The 15,391-nt window shown below is 27.6% G+C and overlaps 1 protein-coding gene across 2 annotated transcripts; it reads left to right on the top strand.

The window, feature by feature from the left end:
- The first annotated feature begins 1,049 nt into the window (after positions 1-1,049).
- Positions 1,050-15,104, top strand: LOC113386820. Of its 2 annotated transcripts, XM_026624578.1 has the most exons (14): positions 1,050-1,146; positions 1,480-1,640; positions 2,003-2,165; positions 2,313-2,501; positions 2,974-3,111; positions 6,613-6,753; positions 9,694-9,876; positions 10,164-10,295; positions 10,753-10,909; positions 11,226-11,392; positions 11,937-12,082; positions 12,300-12,477; positions 12,547-12,729; positions 14,844-15,104. In XM_026624578.1, exons 1-14 carry the CDS (start codon positions 1,050-1,052, stop codon positions 15,029-15,031), a joined length of 2,223 nt encoding a protein of 740 aa, XP_026480363.1. In that variant the 3' UTR covers positions 15,032-15,104. The 2 variants fall into 2 exon arrangements, with proteins under 2 accessions (XP_026480363.1, XP_026480364.1); XM_026624579.1 differs by lacking the exon at positions 6,613-6,753.
- Positions 15,105-15,391: the final 287 nt, after the last annotated feature.

The raw sequence follows: 15,391 nt of genomic DNA, 5'->3' as shown, positions 1-15,391 counted from the left end.
GTGCATTTGGCTTGTAAATTATTATTTGACAATTCTAAAATGTAAAAATGAGTTGTATATATTTTATTTAATAGACTTCTTCAACTTAACGTGTTAAACGATTATTGTTATGGTTGAATCACGAAAGTTTACGAGTGTATATCTAGTCAAAAAAAATTTCAATGCAAAATTTCGAAATTGAAGTTTGAAAGCATTGGAAAATTTAAATTTTAATAATTAGATTGTTAAGGGAAAATCATCTAATATCATGCTGCTTGTTATCGATCTATTAATTTAAAAAATAATGGGGTGGGGCGGTGAACGCTTTAAAGGACACATTTTTATATATTATTATGTTAAATTTAGTAATATGAACTTTTAACTAACTGAAAATAAAATAAAATTATTTTTTAAAAATTTCGGTTGAAGTTGATAAAATTTATGTTCAATAGGAAATGAGTATTAATAAATGGAGTTTAAATAAGATTTTAATAAAATAAATTAAGTAAATTATTATAAACATTTTTCCTATAATTTAAAAAAAAATCTTTCTATTTAAAGATTTCCCTCTTGGTCCTTAAGTTGTTCACCTTCCTTCACATTTGTTGTAGTTCTAAAAACTTGTTATCTATTAATTAAAAATCTATTTATCTATATATAATTACTTACAAAATTTAATTATTAAGATTCATACATATTTTAACTTGAATTCATACAAATTTTAAATATTTTCAATTTATTTTTTTGCACTGCCATCAAGTTCAAATTTAACTCTAACAAATATTTTTAATGTACAAATCATTATGCGTAGATTGATGCTCAATTTGTATGTAAATATAAATATTATGTTAAATTATATTTTTTCTGAAAATACGCTCGTAATCTATTTCCAAATTTTTTTGGGAAGTTGAATTTCAGGTTGTAAAATTAGTCATTGCAGAATAGGAAGATAAGTATTGATAAAAAAAATTGTTTATATATTAAATTTTTATGTATGGAAAATTTGGTGGTTGATTTATGATTTTTTGGATTTAGGTAATCTTGAAGATGAAGACACAGTTTTGAAATGGATGATTAGTCAAAAGGAAGATGCATCGATTGAAGATATTGATAGAGAAAAGTTGTTCAAATATATTGAGACAAAAGAGTTTTTGGCTGTTGTTTTCTGTAAGTATTATATATGAAGAAGTCTGAAGCAAATTGCTGGAACTCCCCGTACCAAAAACTAAGTTATTAAAAAAAACTTTGAAAAACTTTGAAAAAATTAGATTTTTGAGAAATTTTGAAATTTTTGAAAAAAATGGACTTTATTTGAAAAATTTGATTTTTTTGTATTTTGATTTTTTTTTTGAAAGTTTTGAACATTTTGTTCAAACACACACGCATATCAATTTTATCTAAGGGATGCCAAAATGTTCAGAAACGTCTGAGACGTGAAGATATGCAAAAAAAATTAATTTCGATATTTGTACGATTATTATTTTGATTTTATTTTTTTAGATAAAGAAGATGATCCTGAAAGTCCACGAGTTTTGCGTCATATCGAACTTATTGACGATGAAGCTGCTGAATATGGAATTAAAATTGTTCAAACCAGTGACAGACTTATGGCTAAAAAATATGGATACAGAAATCCACCAGGAATTACTTATTTCAGAAAGGTAAAAAAATTCATACATACCATTGCCTACATTAAAGCAAAACCAATTTTTAGATCGTAGTAAACGAAAGTCTACTACGTTATAACTTTTATTTAATCATCAAATTTTAAATTCCATAAAATTCTAAATACTTACGTCCACTTAATTTTACATACTTCAAATAATTTTTTTGAAAACACAAACTGCTATTATCAGAGACCTTGCCTTGTTTTTTTTTTAAATTTTAGCCAAAATTTTAAAAAGATGCAGTTCTAGATTAATTTTTGTTCAATGGTCATCTTATATTTTTGGAACATATACAAATTGGCGTCTTATATTTTTTCACTGCAGATCAAATATTATTAATTTATGTTATTATTTAGGGTAAATATATAAACTACGATGGAGACGTTGACGATGAAGAAGAATTACTGGATTGGTTGACAAATCCAGAAAATATGGAACTCACCGATCACATCGAGAGAGTAAACAGAAAAATGTTCCACAAAATTAGGCAAACTTCTGATTATCTGGCAGTATTTTTCTGTGAGTATGTATGTAAATATTAGCTTTAAGTATTTTATATGAAACACTATTTTTGGTCTTACCTCGAACAGCCTGGTATCAAGCAGTAGTAAAAGATTTTTTTATATGATTTCTATCAACATGTGTGGGCATAATTTTTATTTTTAGACAGTAATGATTGCAAGCAATGTCCAAAAGTCCTGGCAGAGATCGAACACATTGACGACGAAGCAGATAGTGCTGGAATAAATTTTGTGAAAATTGATGACAGACAAATGGCCAAAGAGTATGGAGTGTTTGCCCTACCAGCTATTTTATTCTTCAAAATGGGTTCTAAGGAACCTGTTATTTATGCAGGTAATAAATCATTATTTTCCTCACCCTAAAAACATGCTTAACTTAATACAAATTTAGATTGATCATATTTTTAATTTATTTAAAAATATTCAATTGGAATAAACATTATTTTTATTTAGTTCTATTCAAATTACCTTAAATTTTGGTAATCAAGTTCCTAAAGAGCAATCTTGGAGACAATCGGTTTATTAGTACGTATATACTTTTGTTGAAGGAATCCAGAATATTATAAGGAAATAGTAATTTATTAGAGCATTTTCACCAAAGTATAAAATATATAGCAAAGTTTCTAAAGTTTCTAAAAGTTGAACTTGTTAATTCTTAAGTAGTAAATGACACCGTACTTAGTTTTAAATTATCTTAAATCTGTACAGATTTTTTTTTGTACTTTTTATATTGGATTATTCAGACTAATATTAAGTCTTTGTCAAGTAGGTCTATTTGTATTATTTGTTAAATTATTTTATTTTAGGTGACCTCTACGACGAGGAACAAATTTTGAACTGGTTGATGATCCAACAAGATCCTTCTGGTGAAGTTATTGAAGCTTTTGAAGGAGAAAGCTTATTGGAACTTATTGAAGAATCAAAAGCTTTAGCCGTTTACTTCTGTAAGTCAAATGCTGGTGGCGTAAGTTATTATTTTTTCAAATAAATTGAATTTACACACTTAGCCAACGATTTCTTTAATATTTTGATAATAATACTTTAGTAATGCTTAAAATTTTTAATTGACTTTACACATTGTTGACCGAGGTCTCGCCCGAAATTCAAATAAACAATAAATTTTTTATTGATTGTATACATTTTCAAAATTATCAAAATTATCAAAATTCTGATCGAAGTTTACTGATTTTTCATAACTTTTATAAATTCGGTCTTCAGTACGATGTCGAACCTCTACTACTTCAATATTGTATATATGGAAACAATTTCTGAAATTTAATACTTAAGTATGAATATATTTAAATTTTTGTCATATTAATATATCAATTTTATTTGTAGATTTTCACAATTTAGCATATGTTAATTAAATTGATGTTGTAATAACACTCAATATGCATATATAGTCAATAATTTATAATTTGGTGTCGTAACTAAACTTTTTCGTATGTTTATAATATATATATATATATATATATATATATATATATATATATAATATATTAAATTTATTTTAAATATAAGTGCTTTATTCTTTCCGCAATCGCGTTTAATTTTCTAAACAACACATTTTTGCTTTGTAAACTTTGCACAAATTTCATATGGTAATAAATACATTTTTCATAACAATACAGTCAAATATTTGTCCTCAAATTATTATATTAATTAGTGGTGCAAGGCAAAAAAAAATTCTGGAACTTACCGTACCAAAAATATTTTTTTTTTAAAAAACATTTTTGGGACAAGAAACATTAGATTCTTGAGAATTTTGTGGATGAACTTATTGAAGAAATAATTTTGAAAAAATTGAAATTTTTGAACTTTTTTTTAAAGCAATAACGCTGCGCAATTGTAACTTGGAGATGCAATAATGAAGCGCGTAAGCGCCGCTTCGTAGTCTTTAGGATATATACTAGTATTGGAGCTCTTATGAACATAAACAAAATTTATATTATAAAATATCTGATAATTTGATGTGCATATATGTATGTACTGACCCACAATTGGCATTTTTTATTTAATTTCTGAATCTCCAAAGGCTCTGGACCTGTTTCCTCAAAAATTTATTAATTTTGTCAATACAAATAGAATGTTTTTTGAATCATTCAAATCGGCCGCTCTGTTACATTACGTTATGTCAAAAGCATTATCATTTTTAACTTCCCGTAGGGTAAGTTATAGTAATCGTCCAAAAATCGAAATCAAAAATTTTTACATTTCTCGACGTTTTGAAGGTTTTTGAACATTTTGGCATACTTCAGAAAAATGGATGTGTGTGTGTGTGTGTGTGTGTGTGTGTGTGTGTGTTTGTATGTCCGCTTTTTTTCGTCCACGTTTTCGGGCGCACGGATCAACCGATTTGAATGGTTTAAAAAACATTCGATTCCTATTGATAGGGAGATGTGCTGATTAGTTTTTGGCAAAGGCAGGTCCAGCCGTTACGGAGATATGGAGCAAAGAGTGCAAAAAATAGAAAGCGAATTTTTGAGAGAACGGATCAACCGATTTGAATGGTTTAAAAACATTCGATTCCTATTGATAGGGAGATGTGCTGATTAGTTTTTGGCAAAGGCAGGTCCAGCCGTTACGGAGATATGGAGCAAAGAGTGCAAAAAATAGAAAGCGAATTTTGAGAGAACGGATCAACCGATTTGAATGGTTTAAAAAACATTCGATTCCTATTGATAGGGAGATGTGCTGATTAGTTTTTGGCAAAGGTAGGCCCAGAGGTTTCGGAGTTACAGAGCTAAATTTAAAAAAAATGGCTGTTTTTGAGAGAACTAAGCGTCTGATTTAAATGATTCAAAGAACTTTCTGCTTTTTTCAACAAAACAATTGATTTTGGAAAAAAAAATTTTTTGATTCTAATTTTTTTTCAAAAAATTTTTTTGTAATTTTTGACTAAAAATTCAAAAAATCACCCAAGCTAAGCACAGTCTAAGCGCCACTCTGGTACAAATGTTTACCCAAGTGCGTTTAGACTGTTTGTGTACTGGAGCACTTTTCCAATTTTGTGAAAATTATTGAAAAATGTGAAAATGCCGCCAAGCTGAGCACAGTATAAGTGAAAATATCGCACAGAATTATTTGCAAATGCGTTTAGACTGTGACTATGCTGGAGCACTTTTTCAATTTTGTGGAAATTTGGCAACTATTTTTTTTTTTTGAAATTTGATTCGAAATGAAATGACGATTGTTAATGTTCTGGAGGTGATAAATTGATTTATTTATAATTAACTTTCCGTAGGGTAAGTTATAGTAATCGCACAAAAATCGAAAATGAAAATTTTTATATAACTTTACGTTTCAAAGGTTTCTGAATATATTGGCATACCTTAGAGAAAATGATGTATGTGTGTGTATGTGTGTGTGCGTGCATTTGTGTGTGTTCAGATACAAATTTTCGTCGACGATTTCGGGAATCGGGATGAAGCAATTTGAATAATTCAAAAACATTTTACTTGCATTATCAAGATGAAGATTTGATGAAATTTTTATGAAATTAGGTCTAGCGGTTTCAGAGATCTAGTAAAAAAAGTAAAAAAAAATAACATTTGGCGGTCAACAATAATCATTAGACATTAGACATATGCACATCAAATTATCAGATATTTTATAGAGATTTTAACAATGAGTATACATTTTGTTAACATTCCTATGGGTTCCGTACCAATGCTTATGCGTTAGACAGCGACGCGGCGCTTACGCGCTTCGATATTTAGTCTCTATGCATTAAAGCAGTACGATTGCTTTGAAAAAAAGTTCAGAATTTCCAAAATATTTCAAAATAAATTTTTCAACAAAAAGTAAGTTTTTGTCAAAAATGTATATAGTTCCTCAAAAATCTATTTTTTTTAGAGTAATTTTTTTTAAAAAATGTTAATCTTTTCAAAAAAAAAATAATTTTTGGTACGGGAAGTTCCAGCAATTTGCCTTAAGGCACGATGCCATGCGCCCCACTAGTTACTTTTTGCTCCGTGTTTCCGAAACGGCTGGACCTGTTTTCGCCAAAAACTAATCAACACTCTCCTCATCAATACGAATCGCCGACGAAATTACCTTTTTTAAATTATCATTTTTCACTTTTTGCCCCGTATCTCCGAAACGGCTGGACCTGTTTTCGCCAAAAACTAATCAACACTCTCCTCATCAATACGAATCGAATTGTGGACGAAAATTTTGTATCCGCACATACATTTACACTCACATTATATGCCAAAATGTTCAAAAACCTTTGAAACGTAAAGATAAGAATAAAGGACAAATATTTGAACACTTTATAATCATTTCAGTGCTTAATTAACACAAATCACAACTTTTTAATATTTCATTTCACCGATGATCGATATTCAGTGACAAAATATACGATTTTTTGGCTTGATTCTTTTTAGAATTTTGTTGTTTTTTGTTTTTGTTTCTTTTCTTCTTTTCGTGTTCTGTCGTCATAGGGAACGAAACGTTCTGCGAAATGTGTGTAGCGAAACAGTCGAAGGCGAGGAAGAGGGGACTGCAGTGCCGCCTGGAGGCGGCCAGCCAAGAACGAGACAGCGAAGAAGAAGTCGACTGTTCGAAGGAATTCCAAGATCATGGTAGAGATATTCTGATAAATAATTTTAATTGAAACGATACGAAAAACTATGTCCATCTGAAAGATTGATCTTGATGAAACTAGTTACTATTTAATAAAGCAAAGATTTAGTAAATTATTAATTAATAAAGAGTAAAGGTAGCATCGTAGGACTGTCTAGTGCATGAGTTTTATTGCCATGTTAAGTTTTATTAAAAACGTCGAAACATTTTAAAGAATTTTTTTCAATAATTTATTTTGTGAAATACTGTGCAGATGATAAAAGAAAATACGAATACCATATATCATGCACATAGTCCTTGATATTATTTCATTCATCATTTAAAGTAATTGTAACATTTTTTACACAACTAGAGAAGCTTCGAGGGCTGCTCACTTACATTTATGCTAATTCCAAAGACATTTCTAATGGCTTGGCCAATCTAAACGTTAACGATTATTTTAAATTAAATTTGTGAGAATCAAATATTGACTCATCGCATCATAAAAACGGCTTTTGACACATATTTTGAATATTAATTTTTTTTAAACTTTGATAAATTTTTAAAATTAAACGACATTACGTAGGGCCGTAATATTTTAGTATGTTCTTAAGGAGTACGGTATTTATCAACACAAAAGTTTCATCGAAAAAATTGTTTCATCAGTTGATCACTAAGAACGGCTCTGCCGAACTTTGTCCAAAACTAATCAGCACCATTCCAAATGTCCAAAATTTTTTGCTAAAACGTTGCAATTTTACTTTTCTGCTAATTACAAAGAAACGGTTCGGCCGATCGTCGCACTAAACTGAAAAACAATCATCCTTATCGAGTTACATCAACTGGTTTTTGAATTTTTGAAATCAAAAATGTTTCAATTTCAATAAATGTAAAATTAAACTTAATAAACTTTTCATGATTGCCAAGTGATATTATTTAAAGTTTTAAATTTTTGAAAACCTGCTTATGAATTTTTACGAAAACGAGTACAATTTTTGCTCACATTTTGCTGTCAAACAATTCAAAATAACTTTTGATTGAAATAAACTTTAATTGTCAAAGTTGGAATATCTGGAACGAAAAAACTTAGCGCAAAACTATTAAATATTTAAGGTTTTTTATTAAAATTGCCTTTTCATTATTGGCATATTTTCATTTAATTTTGGATGGCCATAGTTTATCCTATTATCCAAGATTATATATTTTTCAAATTTAAATAGCATTTCAGAAATTGTAGATTTATATATTACTTTAAATTTTTTTTGTATTTTTCCCTTATTAATAGGTATATATTATATTATAGTAATTAACTATATTGTGCACGGAGGATTGTGAGATTGTCAGCAATAATTTACCCAAATATAGTAAAATGCATACTTCATATAACTATGAAGACATGACAAAAATGCTGAAGCTTAAAAAGAGGTTTTTGTAAGATTGTTGTAAATTTTGCCTAAAAATAGTTTGCCTATTTATACTAGAGCGAACTATAACTAATTCGATTTGAAGGCATGTATAGAACAAAAAACACGACATATCATTACAGATATATAAAAGTAGTTTAAATTAGTTGTATTTGATTAGGGCATAATAAAAAAGTGTCATTGTACAGTTTAATAAAAAATTCCAGCTTTGGAATAGTTTAAATTATAAATACCCTGATTTAAAACTTTTGGCCATGGTTTTTTCGGTAAAGTTTATTAAAATGATCCATTTTGAGAAAATTTGGGAAAGTGTTTCTGTGATTTATCGGTTCTTCCAAATTCGATTTCTCTTAATAATGATAATAAAAAAAATAATAAAATAATAATAATCATATTAAATATGCTTCTGAATTTAAATATAATTTATTTTCGTGCTTACAATATAAAATCATGTTTTAAATTACAATTTCATTCATTGAACTAAAAAATTAGATAAATGTGAATATTTTTGTAAATGTGAATATTTTTTTAAAGAAATTTATGTACTTTTATTTGCATAAATGAGGAGCTTGAATCTAGTCATCTTTTTTGGCATCATAATAATTTGTATTATTTACACTGGAATTTTTTATGTGAACTTTTGAAGTAGAAAATTGTATATCATAATTCATTTAATTTTAGCTGTAGATATTAGATAAGTTTTTACTTACTGATTCAATATTTATACTTGTACATTACACACTTAATATGTGTCTGATTTTTGTATGTAGTATGTGATAAATGTAATAATATTGGGCTTTCGTATTTAGGAAATTGACTTGTATTTTTAAATAACATCATGTAAAGCCTAAAATGTCATGTTCACACAAATATTCAAAGATTTGTTTGTATATGATGCTTTTAGGTGCTCAATGTATTTTTATGTGTAGCATTGTTGTATATGTTTAATATGATTTTATTTTCAGACCTGCACTTTTGGCTGTATATATTATAGTATTAAAAATACCTGTATGATTTGCATATAAATAAGTTGATGCTTTCTGTATATATTTGCATGATAATTTTGGCATAACATCATTCTGAAATAATATTAATTTTTAATGTGTATCTAACAAATATTTAAAAATAAGACAAGTAGCAAAAACTGCAGTTTTTTTCAAAAATTTAAATTTCAAATACATTTGTTTTGATCGTGGCGATAAATGATATATGTATTATTGTTGTATTATTTTTTATGAGTATTTTTGAGTTAACTAAAAAATACTTCAACTCAAAAATATAAAAAAGTTAAGTTGAAAATTATTGATTGGCAGTGACAAATGTTTATTACAGTATGATGTTATCGCTTATCGTTAGTTGAAAAAAACATTTCTTTGCTGTGTAAATTTTAGCGCCTTAGAAAACGCCCTTGCGTAACACCTAATTTCATATTGCCCATAACTTTTTATCTTTTCGATATGACTGTTATTTCTAGGTTTATATATGTATCTATGAATTTCTTTAAATTATTTTAACAATTTTTGATGATTTTTTCAGTCGGTCCCGAATGCGAAGAATGTACGAGTATTTTGAACGAACTAGAAAATATTGATGACGATTGCGACAGGCACGGAATAAATTTTATCAAGACTCAGGATATTAAAATTGCTGAATATTATGGAGTTACTGATTTTCCAGTTTTGGTTTACTTTGAAAATGCCGTGCCTAATGTTTTTGAAGGTAACTAGTTGTTATTTTAAATATTCCATACCTTGATAATATGCGAAATTAGCAAACTCTCAAGGGTAACCTCAGGTTTACTAGTGTTTGATTTTGATGAAACTTTGCATGATGATAGAATTGATTGTCAAAACAAACCCTTTAAAATATTATAGGCCTAAGAATAAGAAAAATTATATGCATAATACGAGAAATGCTGAGTTTGACTATAAGCTTAGAATCATATTTTCTCAACTTCATTATTTCGACCAAATAAAAAATTGATGATATATTTTTTTCATTTTTAGGATCACTTTCGGAGGAAGAAGAAGTACTTCAATGGCTAATTACACAAAAAACTGAAGACAGAATTGAAATGATTACCAGAGAGATGTTAGAAAGGATGGTCGAGAATACGCAGTATTTGGCGGTGTACTTTTGTAAATTTTCAAAAATTATTATATAAAAAAAACAAATTCACAATAAACATCACTATTTTTTTAAAAAGAGGAACACATAAACCAAAAATAATTAAGAATTATACATGTTTTAATTAATTTTTAATTACTAATACTATTTCCTCTAGAACTAATACTCTTTTTAATATCAAACATAAAAGTATGGTATCAAAAATCAATTGTTTGGACTGTGATTCAATGTATATTGGTGAAACTAGATAAAATTTAATAAAACGGCTTAACTATTAAACAAACCGTTTCAAAGATCTTATAACTAGAAACTAGATAAATTGTAATTAATATAGAAAAAAAATTAATTAGTTTTTTTTTCATTCTTCTTCACTTGCACACTATTCTTGAGATTTCTGGTTTTTCGTAGAAAATTGTATTTAATACCGAAAAATTAATAATTTAATATAAATATTTCAATGTATTTCAGATAAATCAAATTGCAACATTTGTGACGTAATATTAGAAGGATTGGAAAAAATTGATGATGAATGCGATGTGTTTGGAATACACATGGTCAAAATTCAGGATCCTCAGTTGGCAAAAAGATATTCCATCAAAACTTTCCCTGCGATGGTGTATTTCAGGTAATAATAAACTTTTAATTAAAAAAATCTTGGAATTTAAAATTTGATACCACTTTTTAAAAGAAAAATTATCACATAGATGAATCTGATCTTAACCTCATTTCTTGCTCGTTTTTTTGTTAGATTCGAGGCCAGAAAAAATGAAATTTATGTTTCATTTTAATATTGCTGATACAATAACGTACAATAATTATATAGATATATAAAATTTTGTTTTATAAATGGTTTATGTGCTTTGCTATGGATGAAGTAATTTAGGAAGATTTAAGACAGTTGACGGCAGTATTTGCTATACTAATGTTCCATATTTTTTCAGGAATGGAAATCCTTTACTTTTCGAAGGAGATCTTCAAAATGAAGAATCAGTTTTGGAATGGCTGATTGATGATGATAATCGCGAACTTGCTGATGAAATTGAGACAGTAAATGAGAGAATGCTGGAACGACTACTTGATGAATCCGTATTACTGGCAGTCTTTTTCTGTAAGTATTTACTAAACTTTTCAAATTAAATTCACAAATTTATTCAAGTCTTTTTGTGGCTTAGTGGTATGAGCTTTCACCTCACAACACAAAGATTTAAGCATAATTTCTGTAGAGGACAGCCTGATATCAAGCATTATTAATATTCGTTTTCACTCAAAAAATGGATATATAAATATTGGTTCAAGTAAAATTGACATCATAGTTCACTATTAGCGTCATATATCATAATTTATTGGATTTGGAAAATACAACTTAATCGTAACAGCTTATTCCAAGTTCTTGTAGTTAATTTCAATAATTCTATTATTCACTTCTATTACATCATTCTGTATAGTGATTAGACAAAAATTTGAATTTCTATTATTGAAATCTTTTATTGCATTTTAATGAAAATTTTATTGGTAGATATTTTCATATATTTCACTTACTCATTCAATCAAGAAATTTTGTCTTCATTGTTGCCTAAGTTTATTTACCAAAATTTTTTAAAAATATTTTTTTGTAATGTAGTTCACAAATAATGTGTATTATTTTTTTTTAGATGATGACGATTGTCCGGAATGTGAAGAAATTTTGGAAGAACTGGAACAAATTGACGGGGAGGCTGATTTGTTTGGAATTGACTTTGTGAAAATTTCAAGTCCTGAAGCTGCTGAAAAATACAACATCGTTAATTTGCCGTCACTGGTAATCATATAATATTTTTAAAATTTTTTCATGTATAGCTTACTACAACTAAATTAATAAGTACTTGAAGGATACAACATACTGTATAAAATATTATGTAGGTAAAATTCATATGTAACGTCTACGATTGTTCAGATCATTTTTGTCTTTTTTATAGGTTCTTGGGTTTAAATTTATCTGATTCTAAATGACTTATTTATTTTTTTATTTTTCTCAGGTATATTATCGTAAACGTGTCCCAATGTTGTACGATGGTGATTTACATCAACATGAAAGTATCCTTGCTTGGTTGACTTCTCAAGACGTTTTCGAAATCAAAAATGAAATTGAAGAAGTCAACAAGAAAATGTTAGATAAACTTCTCGACGAGAACGAATTTTTGACAGTTTTCTTCTGTAAGATAAAAAACTATCAAATCAACTAATAAAATTTTCAATGGTAATATTTTTTTCCTAATGTTTTAGATGAGTTGGACCACGATGAGAGTGAACAAGTGTCGGCCAAATTGGAAAATATCGATGGGGAACTTGAAAATTTGGATATTACTTTTGTGAAAATGTCAGATGCCAGATATGCCAGAAAATGGGGTGTCATAAAATTGCCTGCGATAGTTTACTTTAGGAAACGGTTTCCAAGTATATACAGAGGTAAGAATAATATATATATATATATATATATATATATATATATATATATATACATTAGGGTGGTCCTTAAAATGGACATTTTCGAATTTCCTTGCTCCCAAGGGCTCAAATGTTTCCAAATTGGTAAAAAACAATTCTCTGAAAGTTTTAGCTCTTAATATTGTCTTTTAGATGAAGTCAAAATCAATCAAAAATTTGTATGGAAATAGCATGAAAAAATCTTCAAAAATTTTACAGAGCGTCGAATTTTCAATAAAAAATGACACGAATTTTCACTTTTAATAAATTTGTCGCTAAGTTATACATAAAAAAATTTTTTTTTTTTAATTTTCAAAATTTTTTCCATGCTATTTCCATACGAAGTTCGATTGAATTGTGCACTATCTAAAAGTTAATATTAAGAGCTTTCAGAGAATTGTTTTTTATCAATTTGGAACCATTTGAGCCCTTGGGAGCAAGGAAATTCAAAAATGTCCATAATAAGGACCACCCTAATATATATATACTAGCTGACCCAACAGACTTTTTTCTGTACCCTCATCCACAATTTAAAAGTACAATTTTTTTAATATTTCATACTAATATTTACCGTTTAGTTAAAAATAATAATTATTAGTGAAGGTGCAATATCACCTTGGATTTTTACATCGAATATAATTGCTTAAATAATGTTGCCTATAATTTTTATAATCACGTACTATATTTTACCCTTTTTTTAGTAATTATAATACCTAAATTACTAATATTTCAATATACATTATTACTTAAGTTCATATTTTAAGTGAATTAATTTATTACATTCTGTTCATATATGCACTATTCAATCTAAAATGAACTAACTTAATATTCCATATCCAATGCCAAACAAATGAATTTTTGACATAACAAAACGTCTAAATATTTTTTTTAATAAGTATTTTTTTGTTTAGTTTGCACATTTCAGCTGCTTATCAGCAATAATAATGTAGACATTACCTTTTTCTTATTTATGATCATGAATATATTATATTCTAATAATATCTAGACTCATAAGTGAATTGAAATTCGAGGACAGTTCTCATTTGTCTAAATTTTGTCAATGTCAAACAACAACATATTGTATTTTGTTTTTTTTATTTATTTCTACATTATTAATAAATTTTTATAATCATTTCCATCTTAAAAATTCCCCTTAACAAACTTCAAAAAGATTTATCAAAATTCGAACAACCGCACATTTTCATTTAATCATCCGTACAGCAGAATTTCATATATAAGATAATTAATATCTTTTAAAAATCTTATATATAAAATTCATTAAATTTATTAAATAAAATATCTTATATATAAAATTCTGCTGTATGGATGTATGAATGAAAACTCCTCCTACGCGGTTATTCGAATTTTGATAAATCTTTTTGAAGTTTGTTAAGGGGAATTTTTAAGATATTTTACATTACTTCAAAATGATCTACAAACCATCTACTTGTTTCCCAAAAAATAAAGTACTGTTGCGTTTATTTATTTATCTAGTTGAATGAAACAACCTTCAGCAAAACGTCTCAAAAAATTCAAAATTACGTGTAGCGTCGATTTCAAAATTGGTTAGGATTTTGGGAATTTCTTCATTACTGCTTAAACATTTTTATTTAATTTTATGTAGTAATAATGCATTCCAAAAATAAAATTTATTAATGTTTAATTTCAAAAAACATATTTGGATTATTGACTCTGACTCATTGAACTTTTGAGATTTGAATGCTTTTTTCAAGATTTTTATACTGCATTTTTTATCATATTTTTGTAAATCAATTCAATCGTATAATAAAAAATTATGTGTTCTAGAATATGAGCAGATATTATTTTTATCACCAAGGATTTTGGAAATTGGAAAAATTAACTATTTTGTCACCAATCTATCTTAAGTCACAATTTGAGCAGTTGATTCGGAATACCAGATTTCTAAAACGTTTGAAAATGAAAGTAGTTTTAGTGTTAGTAGTGGTGTTAAAGTTAATAATTAGCTAAATATACTAGTCTAATAGTGTGACAAGAATATTTTAGTTACTTTAAACCAAAAAAAACATTTTATGTCATTTTACTAACTATGACTAATCCATCTATTTCCTCTTCAGGTGACATGTTGTCAGAAACTGATGTCCTCGAATGGTTAAGGAAAAACCGTTTTAGGCAACCAGAATTGAACATTTTTATGTATGCTCTGATAGCAATTTCGATAGCTTTTGTCATCTATACAGCCTTCCTGCTCCAGTGCTTTAGGACACCTCCTCCTGCACCTCCTGCCAACCCGAAGCAATCGTGAAACCAGAACCAGTAAATAAATAACTAACATTTAAAGAAAGGCCATTCGAAGATCATTCTAGGGAAAACTAATTAGGCGGTAACATGTACGTATTGGAAAAAAATATTTGGATTATTGACTCTGAATTTGTTAGACTCTTGAAATTTTGAGTAAAATATGGCAAATTCTATAAAGAATTTGATGTTATTTGCAAGATTTTTCATACAGGTTTTTTTTATCATATTTTTTTGGATCAATCCGGTCGTATGATAGAAAATTATGTGTTCTAGAATATACCAGATATCAGTTTTATCACCAAGGATTTTGAAAATTGGAAAATTTACCATGTCATGAGTTCTAGTAGACAAATTTATATTCGAC

This window comes from Ctenocephalides felis, unplaced genomic scaffold, assembly GCF_003426905.1.
Source record: "Ctenocephalides felis isolate EL2017-DRISC unplaced genomic scaffold, ASM342690v1 CF-g0.4_SCAFFOLD_03571, whole genome shotgun sequence".
NCBI lineage: Eukaryota > Metazoa > Arthropoda > Insecta > Siphonaptera > Pulicidae > Ctenocephalides > Ctenocephalides felis.
This window is presented reverse-complemented; position numbering and strand designations above follow the sequence as displayed.